General features: G+C 38.7%; 1 protein-coding gene across 5 annotated transcripts in view; it reads right to left on the bottom strand.

The window, feature by feature from the left end:
- Positions 1-16,872, bottom strand: part of LOC131698828 (peroxisomal membrane protein PEX14-like) — a 60,316-nt gene extending 43,444 nt beyond the window's left edge. The window contains exons 1-2 of one of the 5 annotated variants that reach the window (XM_058993157.1): positions 16,703-16,872; positions 12,258-12,305 (exon numbers count right to left, since the gene is read on the bottom strand). In XM_058993157.1, the coding sequence (XP_058849140.1) occupies positions 12,258-12,305; positions 16,703-16,783 (129 nt within the window). In that variant the 5' untranslated portion in view covers positions 16,784-16,872. The other 4 variants (XM_058993158.1, XM_058993154.1, XM_058993156.1 and 1 more) reach the window with 4 other exon arrangements.
- Positions 16,873-17,551: the final 679 nt, after the last annotated feature.

The following is a 17,551-nucleotide window of genomic DNA, read 5'->3' as shown; positions in this document are numbered from 1 at the left end:
CACAGTGCAATCTTAATATGCATCCCCACCTCACTTCCCCACAATCAGCTTTGGAGGACTATCAAGAAATAGCTTAAAACTGAATTTTAAATGTTTGAGTTTTCACCCCAATTTCTTAATGCAATCACTCAGGCCTATTTACAATAAAACACAATACATTCAAGGCAACCTTGCAATTATAATTCAGCGTCTTATAAAGAATGATGGAGCTAAACATTGAGGAAGGCATAATCCACGCTTTACAGTAAAAAGGTTGAATCTAAAGAAACAACGACAAAAACAAGCATCAAAACAAAGATGCGGTTATCAACGAGGTACATCACACTTTATTTCCCGTAACTAGCTGGTTCAAAAGAAACCACAGCTTTTGCCAAAAATAGTTGTTTGTTTTGTTTTTTTAATCTAGAAGACCATTTTTTTCTATTCAAATTCAGTTCCACGTGTACAGCAATAGGCAGGACATGTAAATAAGTCACCTCCCACACACCTGGGAAGAGTGCATATCTGAAGATGCCATCTTCTCTTTTTCTGTCTCTCTGCAAACCACAAAAAGCAACTATGACAAGAGCCATAGTACTGTAGTGGAGGGGGGGGTGCTGAGTCGGCAGCTCTCACAGTGACAGACCCACCTGTTCTGACATTTCCTTGTGACCTTGTCTCTGAAACGGATGACAAAGCTACTTTCCACATTCCCAGTGGAGAGGTAGCTGCCGGGCCATTACTTCACGCCCCGCCAGAGCTCTCTGTTTGAACAACAAAAAGAGACATCTTTTTTTTTTTTTTTTTTAAATAAAACGTACATGGAAGTCCAGCTATCAGAGAGATTTTGGAAGACAGGCAGTCACATTTGGACTTCTGAAATCTCCACCTACTGTCTGTGGAAGGATCACTGTCCTGGAAGCAATTCCAACTGGAATATGCAAACCATTATTACATAGAGTGTGTGTAATGCATACAGCTTAACATCCAACACCTTCTGCCATGAGACTGTTGAAGGCAATGCACATAAAACATCCCCCAATACACAGAACAAATACAGTACATTTATTTATTTTTGGGGGGGTTGGGTGTTTAAGAAACTAATGAAGGTGTAAAGAGATCTTTTAAATGTAATTTTGAATTTTTTTTTTTTTTTTTTTTTTTTTTTTAAATACAGTAGATAACTTTTGTCTTGGTCCCCTGTATCTTCAAAACCACACACACAAACACCAGAAAGCTTGCAGATATATTTTGCTTAAAAAGTCCTTCGTAACTTCAAGCACGCAACATAACGACCAATACAACTGAAAGAACTGTTGGGACAAAATCGTCTGTTCAGTGTTCCTGCTATAAACGTTTCCACACTGTAGAACTCAAGTTAGACAAAACGTTCAAGCCGACCGTCTCTAAACAGGGCATTCTCTTCAAAAAAATAACCCTTTGTGCACGTATAAAACAGGGTCTGTATATGTTTTTACAGATACTCTTGCAACTAAAGAAGTATGTTCCGCTTCTGAAAAGGCATTATGATCATCATCACACTGATTGACAAGTTCATCAATGCAGCCATCAACAAACATGTACTCATGACACCCATGTGCATGATCATTATCCATGAAATGGCACAGGTTATACATCTAACCAAGGGCTTTATAACTTGGATAGTACTTTACTTTCTAGGACTTCTTTTAAAAAGGCTGTATACAGACATCAAACCCTACTCTGCATAAAGCCGGGTGTCTTGTGGCTCGACACTAAAAGCAGTGTTTGAAGCTGTAATCTCAGTGCTGCTGCATGTCTGAACAGGTCTTCATCCCTGAAGAAAACAACAACACAGGCATTTGCAGAGGAAAATTGAGATTTTTTGAGTTTTACTACAGGTAGTCAATCAGTATCTTTCTGTTTAAGTGAAAAAAAGCAGATTTTGAATGAATATACATTGGCTTGCCATGTTTGATACCGTTAATGAAAGCGGGCAGCGGTGGCACTAAGAAATGTACTGCAGAGCAGTTTGCACTTTGATTAAAGCACACCTTGGTAGGACTAGGTTTGAATCAAGCTAATCGCAAGTGTGGATTTTGCACAGATTTACAGGAAACACATGAGACCGGCTGGGCAGGAGAAGAGGGGACCTCACACACACACACACACGGTTTGTTGCTACAGCATTTGAAGTTAACTAAGAACCGTCCTGGAAAAAAACGGCCGATCAATTTTGCTTATTTGGCAGCTGCGCGAGCAGGGAGAGGCTATTCTTGGAATGGATTCAGGGCTACAAAAACAAGAGTTTAACGTTCAAAAAATGATTTTCTAAACCGTATACTGCACAGCAGGGATGGTTTTATTTGTTTGTAAATGCGTAGATTCATCTGATAAAGGTTTCTCTCGCACCTGCCCAACAGTACCAAGAGTCTACTATTTAACTTTGTAAAAAGCCTAAAGCCAATATTTATTACACAGCACAAAAATTCTCAAGTAAACTTTGTTTGTTGGTCTGGTTTGATTTCTCTGAGAGGGTCTCAATTCGGTTTGATTTAAACAAACTCTGAAGTTCATTTGGATAATTCAAATATGCTTTCAAACTAAATCGAACTGCACGCAATTCCAAATAAAACGGTCCACATGAATAGGCCCAAAAAGCTGAAATGCTACATTTTGCCCAATACACAATATAGCCTGAGCCACGTTGCTGTCTTCTCCGTTTCAACAAGAGCAGTGACAGAGTGGGACTTTTGCAGTACATATTTAGTACACAGGAGACAGTAAGAGTAAGTAGTGAGAATATATAAAAAAGTAATACCAATTTGTCCTTGTCTATCTCCACTGGTGCCATTATCTCACCATCCAGGTATCACGAATTCCCGAATATTCAACTGGACTGTATAGAGCATGTTATGCTACATGGGACGGCTTGTTCTATCTTAATTTCTCACCACCACCCCCCACCCCAAATTTAATTATAGGTCTCCTGCCATTTGTGTGGGATGCTTGGTGGTCAGGAAATGACACATCCTGATAGTCAAGCAGCCTCTGATTTGAGGCCCTGTAATGACAACTACGACTGTTTATCCAAACTGAGAATCTGGAAAGTCCTTAAGGAAAAAAAACAGGTACAAGTTTTTACAGGTTGGATCATGGTGTATGCATTTTATTCAGAGGCCCCCAACTGATCAATCCACAGATAGAGATAGAGAGTATACATATATTGGTTTTTTTGAGAAACTAGTCATGGCAGCTTTTTATGTTACCTTGTCTCTACAACAAGTTCCTGTCTGGTACATGTCACACAGGTAGTTATTTTAATCCCATCTGGCTAATAGGCTTCTGTATGCCAAACTAATCACGGAACAGATTGTTTTATTTAAGACTGCCCTTTCTTTATACAGGCCGTTTGGCAGTCTACAGCACCCCCTGGTGGAATATCTAGTTGTAGCAACAGGTGAACTGCATGCTGCACAATCCAATGCAAGAAAGAAAAAGCAACCAGTTCAAATATTCTAATAGAATAATTAAAAAGCCCCAGATAAATGTCCTGCCTTCGCTCTAAAACAATAACGTATTCGTCCTGTTACGTTCCATTAAACTGACGCTATGCTCTTGACAGAACGGTTAGTCATTAAATTATTAATAGCGTTAATGTATTTATATTTTTAGTGTACATGCCCATTTTCATGTAATAATTTATGAATAAGATATTCTACGCACTTTCCTGTTTATTATTGATTGGGGGGAAAAGTACACATTTTAATGTGATTTTTTTCTGCATTAGAGACTGAAATAAAGTGCATTTATATTTTGAAGCATAACTTCATAATTTACACCCCCTACATATATTAAGGCTGACAAATGTGCATTTGGTTGGCTCCAGCTTTTCCATAATGCAGGACTCATTCAGACTGTATGAATTCCATTATTCTGATAGTGAGTGAAAGTGTACTGTGTTGTGTGGTTGAGCCACTTACTTTGGGTGGGGGGGGGGGACGGACGAACATGCGTCTTTCTAAGAACATGCTCAACATAAAAAAAACACCCCACATCTAGTTCACAAAGACTGCAAGGGTGTTATATTTTCAAGAATATAATACGCACTTTTGTAGAATGCGGTTTTGTTCATTCCTGTAACAGAACACTGCTAATTGCAATTTTGATCAATGTTGTGTTGGAATTGATTAAAATGGAACGGGAATTGGAAATTTATTTTAAAAAGGAATTGGAAATGAAAAAACAGGAACCGAGCCCAACCCTGAGCGTGACATAAGCACGTTCTGTATAAAGCTGCTATACACTAAATATTACGGTATTTAGCACATGATAATTCCACTGAGTGCTTACCAACCACCAGTTCTGGATATTGACACTTCTATCTGCTGTTAAATAACTTTCGTCACCCCTTGTTAACATTCTTCAGCTGATAACCATTTTAAAGTCAGCATGCAATGTTAAATAATTACAGAGAGAAGTGTTTCTTTAGTGTAGTTACAAATGCACCATGGGAATCCCCAGATTTAAACAAATAACATTCACTGCAGGGGAGCCGGCAGATGAATTAACATCTAATAACTTGCTGGGAAGCGAGATTAAGAACATTCCCTATGTGTCAATTAAGGGTAATTTTTCAGATTTTCAGACTTCTAAAAATAAAAGCTCTTTGGCAAAACACCAGTGTAATGGAAATAAAGGCTTCTGAACAAAGCAGTTACATTCATACATGCACAAACCATTTTGAAATGAAAGTGGCACTTTGCCGTTTGCCTTAACAGGAAATTATATCAGCGTAGGCTTGGAGCTGTTTTTGTTTGGTCATTCTCCTTTTTTTCAACCAAAAAGAATTTGGCTTTTTATTACAAAATACAGGGCTCCCATTGCACAGTAGACTCTCGCTAATTTGAACCATGTATCACACCTAATTGCAGTTGCATAGAAACTTTAAAAAATAATTTTTTTTTACAACATTTATCAAAATAAAAAGTAGGCAGTTTTAGGAAGTTACCATTTTTCGGATATACTATAGAAAGACGAAGAAGTCCTGTACACACAGATCAACACATAATCTCAACACTCGAATTACCACACAGCTATTTACCACACTCTTTGTCAATCACACGCGATCAGGCTCTTCATTTACATTATAAAGCTAATTGCATCTTATACTAATCAGCACACCCTATGCTCTCTGAAAGTGACATTGGCAGATGAAAGCAGTCCATGGTTTTGACTAGTAAGCTTGCCTTTGTTGTTCCTCTAACTTTGTCCAACTCCAAGGTCATCTGGAGGAGAGCAGAGACCAGCTTAGCCACAACCACATGTCTCGCTTGTTGCCAATCCTGCACTCGCACTTAAATGTGGAAACGTTTTAAATCTAGTGGCACTAATTACACAGTAAACAGCACGGTATGGCACAGTAATTCCATGCTGAACATGTAATGTTCATTGTAATTAAAATCCTGTTACATTTTTTGCCATCTTCAAGCAAAACGCATAATGACATACTTTGCCAAAAATATAACAGCATTAAAATGAGTGTAGAATTTACCATTCCTGTTTATGTACAAGTAAGTGCATATAAAATTACTATGCAGGTACAAATTACACTAATATGTACCGCTAGAAAAGATTATCTTTAAATTAAATCAATATGCCTAAAATTCAGTCCCTCAATTTCACCACCAGCACACAAACAGGCTGCACAATACACTGCAGAAAAACACAGAGTATCTATTACCTCATCCTTTTTTAGAAAGGTGAAAAACAAAAGCTTAAAACAGCATCCATAATGCTGAAGCTTTAACCCAAATCTGTCTGAACAATAAGTGTCTGGCGCAGTGCTGCGTGTATCTGGCAGTTCTTTTTGAGGTTTGAAAAGAAAAGGACTTCCATCTGGCATCTAACGAGCAGGGGGGGGGGGGAACGTTACAATCTGTAAAAGTATCCAGAACACAGCCTACCTGCCCACACAGGTGGGCACTGTGCCAGCGGGGATGCCGTGGTGTTAGAACGGGAGGGTATAATGCCCATCTTTTACCATGCTGCCCTGCATGCTCTCTGGAGCACAGCGAGGGCAGGTTACTGTCAGGCAGGCCCGCTTGCTCTCCAGACAGCTTCCTGTTTTTCTATTCCAGGGACAGCCTTATGAATCACAGAGCTGGAATACGGCACTCACTCATCAGCACTGTATCCAAAATAGCTATAGTTTGCACTGAGCTCCAGCTTCCAGTGTGTGTGTGTGTGTGTGTGTGTGGCATCACTGAACACCTGGAGGAATCGGAAGACCTCAAATCTGAAACAAGGATCATCGGGTTTTTCTCCCGCCGCAAAGAATTTCTCCAGGTGTTTCAGAACAAATTTCTCAGAACAAAACAAAACAAAAAAAAGACACTTCTGCTTCATGAAAGAAAATCTCTGCTCTATCGCACACCCTCTGAATGTTTTCTGTTAATGCCAGAGACAATACAGTAAGCCCAACAGGAACAGCAACTAATCTCCGGTTCGACTGACAAGTTGTAGAAATCAAACAACTGGATGCAGACGGATTACTTTGAATAAACTTTATGAAGACACTGTGAACACGTTACTGAACAAACAGCACGAACACATGTAGTCTACTAGATTTTTATTTTTTTAATTACTAAAAAGTTATTTTATTTAAAACTTCCGCTAACACATTACTTTTATTCTTTTCCTATTTTTTTGTTTTTATTTTAAGGAGGTAGATAAAAACTGTTCACAAACCACGTTCGCTTTTTTGTAGAAGGTACCTGAACTTAAGTGACGAGCAGTTTCCCTGTCAGCCCTAGGGAATGCTCACATGATCATGTGTTACTGTACAGACAGTACAGCATGAATTAAAACAAAAAAAAGTCTGCAACAGTTTAAAAAAAAAAGGTATGTTTGTCAGTGCCTTTGTTATTTTCAATATTGGGATAGCACCGAGGAAGCTCCAAATCATCAACAGCATCTTATATCACAGAAAGGAAAACACACCAAATACAGATGTCAAACCAGAAATAAACAGCTCAGCTGGATGTATGTATGGGCTTGGAAGTTTTTTTTATTCTAAAAGTTTTAGAATTGTAATTGGCGTTCTTCTCGTGTTCAGAAAAAAAAAAAACTGTGTGTGTTATTCATTGAAAGGAATTCAGCTTATTGACACAACCTTTAAAAAAGAGTTTGATAAAATGATACTAGAAAATGCAAAACTTCTTTAAAGAATAACTTCCCCCACCCCACAGCAGATGCAATTAAATGTACAAAAACGTAAACCCGATGCAATCCCCTCTGATTGCATACCCAGTCTAACTTTCTGGTGAATCACAATGTGACAGGGATAGGGTGATGGTGAGTCACTGTGTAAAATATATCTCAAGTTGATCGCTTTTGACTCATCTGACAAATCTAATTGGACCGTACCGCAGGGCTTCAAACATTTTATCAAAGTGTTGCATGTTCCAAGACAAGCTAGGTTACGGAAATCTGTTGTCAGCAAAAACAAAAAAAAGAAGCCGGGTTGTCCCGGTTGCACCCTTCTCCTCCTCCATCCTTTCTCTATTTCTCTGACTTTAAACATACTCTGGCAGGCATTTCCTTACAATTAGTTTTATTGACGTACCAAATATGATGTTTTGGGGTCCAACTTATCTTAAAACAAACATGATATCCATGATTTGGCATGGCTGTATCTTGTAATAGGGGCGGGACACAGAAAATAGCAAAGCTAAAACAATGCAGTTGTCATGCAAAACCATTCTAAACCGCTTGTCTTCTTTGTCTTTGTGTTAACCCACTCAAGCGCAACAAAACCCTTGAAGCTGTTGAAAGATCGGTTAAAGTTAAAAGCAACATCGATATGTGTGGCTAACTAAAGGGAGAGGGGGGTTATATGTGTTAGATGCATTGTTACAGGAAGGGGTGTATGATTCAACGAAATCCTTGTACCGCAAAAAGAAGTTGAAAGAAGAAGCTGTAAACTTCAGAGCAAGCATCTACAAAACCATAATAGCAATTCAGCTACAGCATCTTTCACGACACAGCCCTTCTAAAACAACAGATAATGCAACCATTCTACCTACTTATTTTGTTGTTACTAACCCAGCAGGGGAAAAGAGGGAAACAAATCAAATAAAACAATATGCAGTTCTAATGTTATTTAATAATCTGAAATGTGCGTTGATGTTTTATTTTAAGAGGAAGCAATTGCTGATAAAGGCAATCAAATCTGTTTAGCATTCATGCATGCTTTTAGCTCTTGCAATTGTGGTGATAGTTAGCTGGTTAATGCCCCCTAGTGGTCATGACTGACTTGCTCTCAAGTGGCTGGAACAAGTGAAAGTGGTCCCACCACGATATCTTATGAAGTATGGACTATTTAGTTATTTTCTTGTATTAGTGCTTGCACTGCTGAGATGCAACTGTGACAGGCACAAAGTGGATACACTAACCTAAACTAATATTAATACAGTAGTAAAAAGCAATGGAACAAAATAAGGCAGCATGTACTATGCTGAATAAGTGAGTTCAAAGAGGCATACCATATTCCTGTTAATAACAGCAACTTTGAATGGACTTGAGTACACGCAATTTCATTAGCTATAACATGGTTAAAATTGCTACAATAAAAGATAATTTCATCGTGGAAATATGTTTTAACCCTTAACTACTGGAGCGATATAAACAATATCTATACTAAAAGAATGGAAATTTGATTTGTAAACTATTATTATGGTGTTGTGCCCCTATTTTTATTGATTGTGATCAATGTTGGGATATTTGGGAAACTGATCCCGGAGGTAGCACCCAGCAAAATAATTGTATTACAAAATAGCCGGGGTGCGATATTAGCTACACGGTCTGGACTTTAAAATAAGGATTTGAAAGATGTATATCTTGATTTAAATCCCAGTTGAGATTGTTTATAGAGCAGTGTTCAGTGAACGGGTAAAGAAAAGCAGACAGTAGTCTCTGCCTGTCTATTAGGCATCCAATTCGAAGGGGTACAATTTAAAAATATATTTTACAAGAGGTGATGTCATGTTTCTTGCCAGACAGTGCTGGCACATATACAAACAACTACAGATACTGTGCTTCCAGTTTATTAGGAGGCCCTTCATACTGCAGGATGGGTTATACAGTGGCATTGTCCTGGCCTCCATTCCTCCATTTACAACATAATGTAATGGTACTTCTACACTGTTGTTACTAGGGTAAATCTTAAGAGACACAGTGTATTCAGATTCATGGAATGCTTTACTGCTGAGGTACTGATCAATCAACATTCAGTGTTTTACAATAACTTTTTACTCCACTGAACCTAGTAACGCATACCATGGTTATATTTTCAAAATAAATGCTAATAAATCAAGTCGTATTTAAATAGGAAGCTTTCAGGGTGACTCGGTGGAATAAGAGATCAAATAAAGCTAAAAAAAGTGGGTGTTTTTAGACGGCCCCTTTTCACGCTCATGATGAATGCTTTGATTTCATGGTTGTTCTGTTCTGTAGTACATTGTAACTCTCGCGTATTCCTGCATTGTGCTGCGGTCTGTTCTTTCCATATAAAATTAACACAATACTAACAGATGTCAAGGGCGACTGGGGGGGGGGATAGTAAAAAAAATAGAAAGAAAATGTCTGTCGATGCCATTGGCTGTAATGTTAATGCTGCCGTATCACCAGTTAACCCGATATCCTAGTTTCGAATGTTGATAAATCACAGAAGAGCCGGAAATTTCGGGAGGGCTGAGCCAAAACAGATCACTTCAAAGCTTCTTATTTAACGCTTGCTAAATTTTTCATCACAGTCGCTTAATATCCTGGGGGAAGCAGGCTTTTGAAGTCGCTGAGAGGCCAGGATGCTCTTCTGACAACACCCCCCCCCACACACACACACCTCCTTCTTAATACCAGCTCAATGAAGCAATGAAGAAATAAAGAAAAAAGAAAAAAAGAAAAAGAAAAAGCAAACACAGCCAGTCCTTCTGATGCCATGGGGACATTACTGGGGAATCAATCAAGTTTATACTGCTCTCTTTTCTTAGAAACACTGGAAGTACTGCATGCTATTAACACCAGGCACAGGAGGCCTTGCAGACCTCTTATTAAAGTCACTTTACTGATCAATAAACTAAAAACCCAGCTGTGAATGGAAACAAGGACTGCGGAAATCAAGAGGATTTCACAGCACTAATAGAAGAGAGAGTGATAGACAGAGAGAGAAGGGAAGAAAGAAAGAAAAATAAATTAAGAAAGAAAGAAGCTTAAAAAGGCAAAGCTGGTGTGCCACCAAGGGAAGTCTTTCAGCCAACCTTCCTAAAACTGCAGTTCAAAACCTGCTTCTGCTCCAACATTTCACTGCAGATCACAACCCTTCTTGACAGATGAGAGCCAGCGTGCGAGCGCCAGTGATTTCAGTAAGGGGAGTCAGAACCAGTTAAACTTGACTGCTGCCCCACTCCCGACACATGGCAGTGCGATCCCTGCGCGAGTTTCAGCGCTGCGCCCCAACTCTGCCAGGAGCCTCGTTTGCAAGATGCATTTTAAATCCTTTCAGACAAGAATTTAAATAATTCATGTCATCCCAATAATGCTTTGTGACACAAATTATACTGTGCAGTAATAATCCACTTAACTGGGAAAGCACAGCGGGGTAAAAAAATAAAATAAAATAAATGAAATGTTGCCACCGAGTTTAGAAAAAAAGAAAACTGGTAATAAACAAATATAAGCGTGTTGTCTTAAAGAATAAAAGCAATATAATATGCATAAACTTTTCACGGAATAACCCACATGTTGTTTCCTTGCTGTAAAGTTCAACAATGAGAAATGGGTGGACCAACTGTATTTAAAGCACCATCAATGGTTCTTCTGCATTGATATCACTATTATGTTAACAGCATAGCTAGTCTTAATTTAGTTTCTTAAGAGCTCTGTCTACTGAGACACCACCCCTCCTCACCTGGGTCTTTCTTTTCCATCAAAAGTTCTCAATTATAAATACGGTATTTTAAATGTATAACTCCCACAATCAGCTAGTTTATTTATTTGCTGCGTAATGGCAATTTAGACTCCCGATTGTATTTCTCCCCTCCATTTCAATAACTTATAAATAATGCTATTTTATTCAACATCATGTTTACTTTACAGCACATTGAAGTTATCTCCCTCCCAGCACACACTTGCGTGCGCTACAGTACCCAATTCCACCGTGTGTGTGTGTGTGTGTGTGTGTGTGTGTGTATGTATTCTACACATCATTTTCTTGGGTAAATTACATTGCTAATACCTAAGATTTTTAATAAATTAGTAAAAATATATCATGAAAATATAAATAAAAAAGCATCACTCAAAACAAGAGGCATATTTTACATTTTTCCAATAAAGCAATAAAGAAAGAAATGTTTCTTTTAAAACTGTGTCTAAGATACAACCCACAATAGTGCTCACACAGGCTTCCTCCTCTCTCCCCACCCCCTCAAACCTAGTGTCTGGGAGGTTTGTCGTCTGTGCCCCGATGATCTTGGACATTCTCCTCCCAAGAAGCAGATAGGAGCGCAGGGTAAATCTGGACTCAGATTTATAAACTCAGTACCATGGGTTACAATGAAGAGAAGAAATGACCATGCAGGTGTATGAGTCCACTAGCAATGCAAAGCTGGACATGCCTGGCTGGAAAGCAACTGTACTGTACAGTATACAAGCAAGTTAAGTCTATAAAACAAAAAGACTCCAGAGCAATAAAATCTAGCAGAGTTTGCACACCAGAAGATCACCACCAAGATTCGAAAACTAGCGTTCTTTTAATGTTACGTAAAAGATGGAAGAATGTCATTCAAAAACACTGGTAGGTGTCAGGTTCAGCTAGTCTTATTACTCCTCAATGAGAATTTAAATAGTTTATATACCTGTGTGCAAATAATTGTAAGGAATAGCAACAGAGCTTCAGCTGTATCTTCGAGGAGGCAAGGAGTGGGGGTGCCACACTACAAAATACAATTTAAAGCACAGGCTTTTATACAAAACTAACTACTACACTGTGCACAGAACCAACATATATTCAAAAATAATAATAATAACACGAGTGCTTTTAACATATATGTTATATAGGCTGTGAATTTTGACAAAGTAAAATGTAAACGGTTCCTTATCTTGTGTATCGTCTGATTTAATCCAAGATGACAGAAAGTGCTTTTGAATGTGTTTTAGGGAGAAGAAAACACAGCACTCCCATAAATACTGTATGCAACCTACCTGCCCTATTATATAGAGAGTACGCTGCATTGCCTTACCAGTGTGTCTCTTGGTGGGGCATCTTCCTTCATTTGAGTGGAGCCAGGCTGCAGGAGAGAAAAGAAATTGAGTTAGACTGCCATCTTCTGGACAAACTCAATAGTGCTGCATTTTACCTCACTGTCCCAACAACAGAGGGAAAATGACAATAGTTTTGTATCGTAGCAGTCGTAAACAAGCTACATATGGCTATAGCTGAGGCTTGTTCACTGGTCTGTCATGATGAGTGGGGTCAGACCTGACTACAGTGGTTAGGAGTGTTGAACTTTGTCCTGCATTTTTTTAGCCTTGAAGTTCAGGGTTCTATGGATACAAAACATAGAATGGCACAAACTGCTACACCAGGGATGGCAAAAAGACTCCTATTGCACAGCAGTTTCACACATTCCAGGTTTTACAACGAGCCTGATTTGCCTCAGTGTACAGGTAACAAGCACAGGTGTGTCTTATTAAACTCATAGTAAAACCAGGAATGGATCAAACTGCTATACAATGGGAGTGTTATTTCCATGCCTGTATACAATGCAAAGCTGCGATGTTGCACCCTATAGTTAAATGTGCAAAGAGTCTGCACAATTCTACTGCCTTGCTTGCACCACAGTTCACTCTGTTAGTGACTTAATAATGGTTAAAACAATCAGCAAATATGTTAATTATGTAAAATAAAAATCAGACTCAGAACACTTCGAAATCTCCCTCATTTCCAAAGGGAAAAAAAAGCAATTCTGGCAAGCTTGTCTAAAGCGCTTTGGAATTACAAAGCTACTGTACAGATGCCATGTGATGAAGCAGTTACTAAGTTATGAATGTGCACCACAGATGTGATGGAAAATTACAGGCGCTGTACAGTAGGGATCCTACATTGTTTAAAACAGAATACTTTAGTGTCAGTTTACTATTCCACCCAATGCCACCAGAAGACCTCCCTCCCTTTTGAAACCTGCTTGCCACTTTGTCATTGTAGAATCCCAACTATATCCCTGTAGATAGTCATAGCAGGCAATGCACTAAATTACAAACAGCTACCACATTTCCAAAGTACCACATCACCAAGGCAACAAAAAAAAAAAAAAAAGAATATGGGGCACCAGAACATGAAATCTGAATGGCATGAAGTGGCTGATCGAGTTCACAAGCGGTACACAGAGTGCTAAGAAACTGCAGCCACGGATCCATTTCAATGCATGCTTGTGAAAGTTGCTGGACTGAATACACAATAATGCTGATGGCACCCCAAAGCTTGCCAAACCAGCCGTACTAATGAAGTGTACCTCAAACTTGCCCTACAGGTGAATACTATAGTACAGTCCCTATGCTTTGTTCTCTGCTTTCAGAGATTCCAATCTGTCAATTCTCATTTCGATATTATGGCCACCATTTACACTTGCAAGCTATTGCTTACTGTACCTAAAAGTCATTTACTCTGAGGCGGTCTGTTTAGCGTCGATTTAGTGAAATCGAGCATGAAGGTGCACAGGAAAAGTGATGAAGAAATACGACAATGACCAAAGAAATGGGGTATGGAAAAAAGAATAAACAGGTACTGCCCCATTTGCACTCAGCGAACGCTGTTAGCTCCATTACAGCTTATCAAGCACCCACAGGTTGCTCAGTGGACAACCTGTTTTGCGATCACACGTTTCACAGCAATTTGTAACGCGATTACAAGCGGAATAAAATACAGCAGCTGCGATGCGTTTTGTGCTTCCAAACCCTAGGGCCTCGTAAGGCAAAACCGCATGGCAACCGTTGCCATAGTGTGTCCTGCAGCCATCCAGATAAGGTTTGAGGGCCATACAGTCCCTGGCTGGAAAAGCTCATTTCAGACAGCCCATTGCCAGTACAGAGTAAAATTCATTAATGAGGACAAGGCTTTTGTCAGTCTCGGGCAGTAACACATACATCAATGGGTAATCTACTTATAATTGTTCAAAAGATAAATCGGTCTATTTAATTATTTTTAAAACGGGGCTGAAACAAAAAAAAAAATCAGGAAAGGTGTGTCTAAATTTAAATAAGTTGTAAATTGAAATATTCAAAGAACTGAAGACACACGTGTGATGTTATGAATAATCATCATGATTTTAATACAAATTGGCTTACAAGATTTAAGAAAGTTCTGAAAGGTTTCTCCTACTTTCTCATTGTAAACCAGAGCATGAAAATCAAGGCAGCGCTGGAAGAAACAGTTCTGAAAGACCATTCCTTGGAGGTGGAAAGATAAAGCAATGCAGGCAGCTCTTGAGTGCCAATGCTAATTCTATCTGGTGTTGCAATAACTAGTCAGGTCATTTTGCAACAGCAGTAAATTAGAAAAAGAACAGAAACACAAAATGGAAACATGTAAGAAATGGGACTGCAGTTATACAGAGCTCCAGAGCTTCCATGCTCCAGTGATGAATGATCAATAATGGGATCAATAATTTGGGCTACAGGTCTCAAACTGTCCAGCCTGACGTAATTTTTGTCAGAAAGTACCGTGCAACTGACTACTGGCCCGTCTTTGAACCCTGTCCCAAAATACTGGTCGTCATGGAAACTTGAAACAGCCGAAGGGGGAGTTTATCACAGCAGTTGACAGGGGTCATAACAGACAATATGAGACTTGTGAATCTTATATGGGTATGAAAATTGAAAATACACTTTTTTTTTAATGTGCTTTTATATAATTGGTGGTAGCTGGAGTGTATTGTACATATGAGCTCTCATTGTGTTTTTAACTTTGTACAGAGCTCAGGGATGAAATGGTGTGAAGGGCGCACTATACAAATTAAATTGGTATTGTATTGTATTGTGTTGTATTGAATAAACACAAAAGTGCAGTAGCACCTAAAACAAAATACTGCAAAAAAACCAAAAAGAAAGTCCCCAAAATGGATATTCAGAGGTTATAAAGGAACAAAGCTAAAGAGAACAACTGTAGAATTAGAGGCAGAGAGAGGATTTTGTCCAACCCTTCTTGAGTTTGTGTTACAGTACAATGAAAAAAGACTAAATTCTCATTCTACTGTTGTAGGCCCACAAATAAAATAAAGGTTATTCAATGTCATAACAATACATGCAACATCCATACAATCATTCCGTCTTTAAAAGTGCTAAGGGTGAAAATGAATTTTAAATGCACTAATCTTGGTAACATTAGGCTAGTTAAAAACCAGTGCTAATCTGGGTCCATGAAACCAGCTTATAAGTAAAGTAGACCAATGTTCTACTTTGGTTAATCAGTCTTTTCTTCGTCACAGAAACAGTATTTGCACTCTCTGTGTATGCCCCATAAGAACTCTACAGAATGTTTTCCTATTCTGTGTCACACTCATTTCTGTTTGGTACAAATACATTTTCTCTGCATGGTTTCAGTCCATTTTTTATTCTCTCTCTATGAAGTACTGCTGTTTTACAGCAAGTGCCACGTCCCATCTCAGAAGCAGCAGCGATTTTATTTTAAATATCTAAAGTGAACTCATCTACAGCAATTCCCATTAAGACACACCTGAGCTTGAAACCTATGAAATATAACCAAAATGTATGACACAGTCACACAGCTAGAGTTTATTAATCCAGTTTGAGACATTCCAGGTTGTACTGTGAACTTAATTACACCAGGGATTACATCGGAGACAAGACAAACCATTCAGAAGAAACATGTAGGTGTGTCTAATTAATATCACAATAAAACCTACAATGGCTGCATTTACCTGGTCATGCAATCCCTGGCTTGAAGCCACTTCTAAGTCGATTCTGAAATGGGCCGTTACATATGGTACCCCAGAAAATGTTGTAGTGTCACTACAGAACAATTAATAGACTGTTATTAAACTTCACATAGCAAGCACTATGTGTATTTTGCCCGATAAATACTGCACCCATTTGAGTGTGTACTTGTTTCATGTTGCACAATACAGACCTTTCTATTTAAAAAAAATATATATATAACTTGCATAAAGTGACCAATGACACTACAAGACAGCCCAAAACAGGATAGAAAATATCACAGGGGAGGGAATATCGTCGCCTCCTCCTATTAGCATGCATGTTAAAAGTAACCCTAGCGTAAACAGTTTTATAATTATTTATAAGATCTCTTGCACGCTAGATCTTCGCGCTGCGGCCACGCTGAGCGAATACACAAATGTCTAGATAAAGCATTAATTTACATAAGCCTTGCACAAAAAACAGAGACTCCTAGAGCTCGGTTTAAGGGATGCAGTTTAGAATAATGCTTCCGAAATGCAAGTTCTTCAATTAAGTGCTTAAAAAAAAATATTGACTTGTGTTTGGCCTGCACCTGTTAACACAAACCCGCAGTCAGTCGTTTCTGCAGCAGAAGCAGTCTGTACGTATCGCTCCCCTCCCTCTACAGTTTATATTATTGTCTAAACAACAAGCAAAGCGAACTAAACGTGCAACAAGAAAACAGTATGAACTAAAGCGTTAAATGAGTTACCTGTGGCCGCTGCTCCGCTGGTTCAGAGGAAGCCATCTTTCTAGGCAGTGTTAACACATCACCAACTCGATTCCACTCCATACCCCAGGCAGGAGTTGTTGAGAGAAGAGTGATGGATTCAGTTTCAGCACAGTAAACTTGAAGTACTGAATGTACTGTACTGTATTACAGGAATGGCAATATGACTCCCATTGCATAGCAGTTTGATCCACACGAGTCGTATTTATTTCCATTCCTGTAGTATGATCAATTAAATATATTGTAGTCGACGCTAGTATTAAATGATCAGGCTACCAGATTGTATTTATTGCTGGGTGTTTAAAATACCATCTGGGTGTGTCCTTTAAGAAACTATGTGTGTTTAACGCTTAACAATTCTGATTCAAACATTCAAAATCCTAAAAGGTATAGACAATGTCGACCAAGGGGACTTCTTTGACCTGAAAAAAGAAACAAGGACCAGGGGTCTCAAATGGAGATTAGATAAAGGGGCATTCAGAACAGAAAATAGGAGGCACTTTTTTTACACAGAGAATTGTGAGGGTCTGGAACCAACTCCCAAGTAATGTTGTTGAAGCTGAAACCCTGGGATCCTTCAAGAAGCTGCTTGATGAGATTCTGGGATCAATAAGCTACTAACAACCAAACGAGCAAGATGGGCTGAATGGCCTCCTCTCGTTTGTAAACTTTCTTATGTTCTTAAATATGTGTTCGAAATACCAATTCTTGCTGGTCAGTCACCAGTAGTCAATAGTATATTCCCTTGAGCAAAATAAGTATATAATGTATTAGAATTTAATTAAGTTATACCAAACCAAATGAAAAAAAGGATTACAAATGAAAAGTTCA

This window comes from Acipenser ruthenus, chromosome 20 (assembly GCF_902713425.1).
Source record: "Acipenser ruthenus chromosome 20, fAciRut3.2 maternal haplotype, whole genome shotgun sequence".
Taxonomy (NCBI): domain Eukaryota; kingdom Metazoa; phylum Chordata; class Actinopteri; order Acipenseriformes; family Acipenseridae; genus Acipenser; species Acipenser ruthenus.
This window is presented reverse-complemented; position numbering and strand designations above follow the sequence as displayed.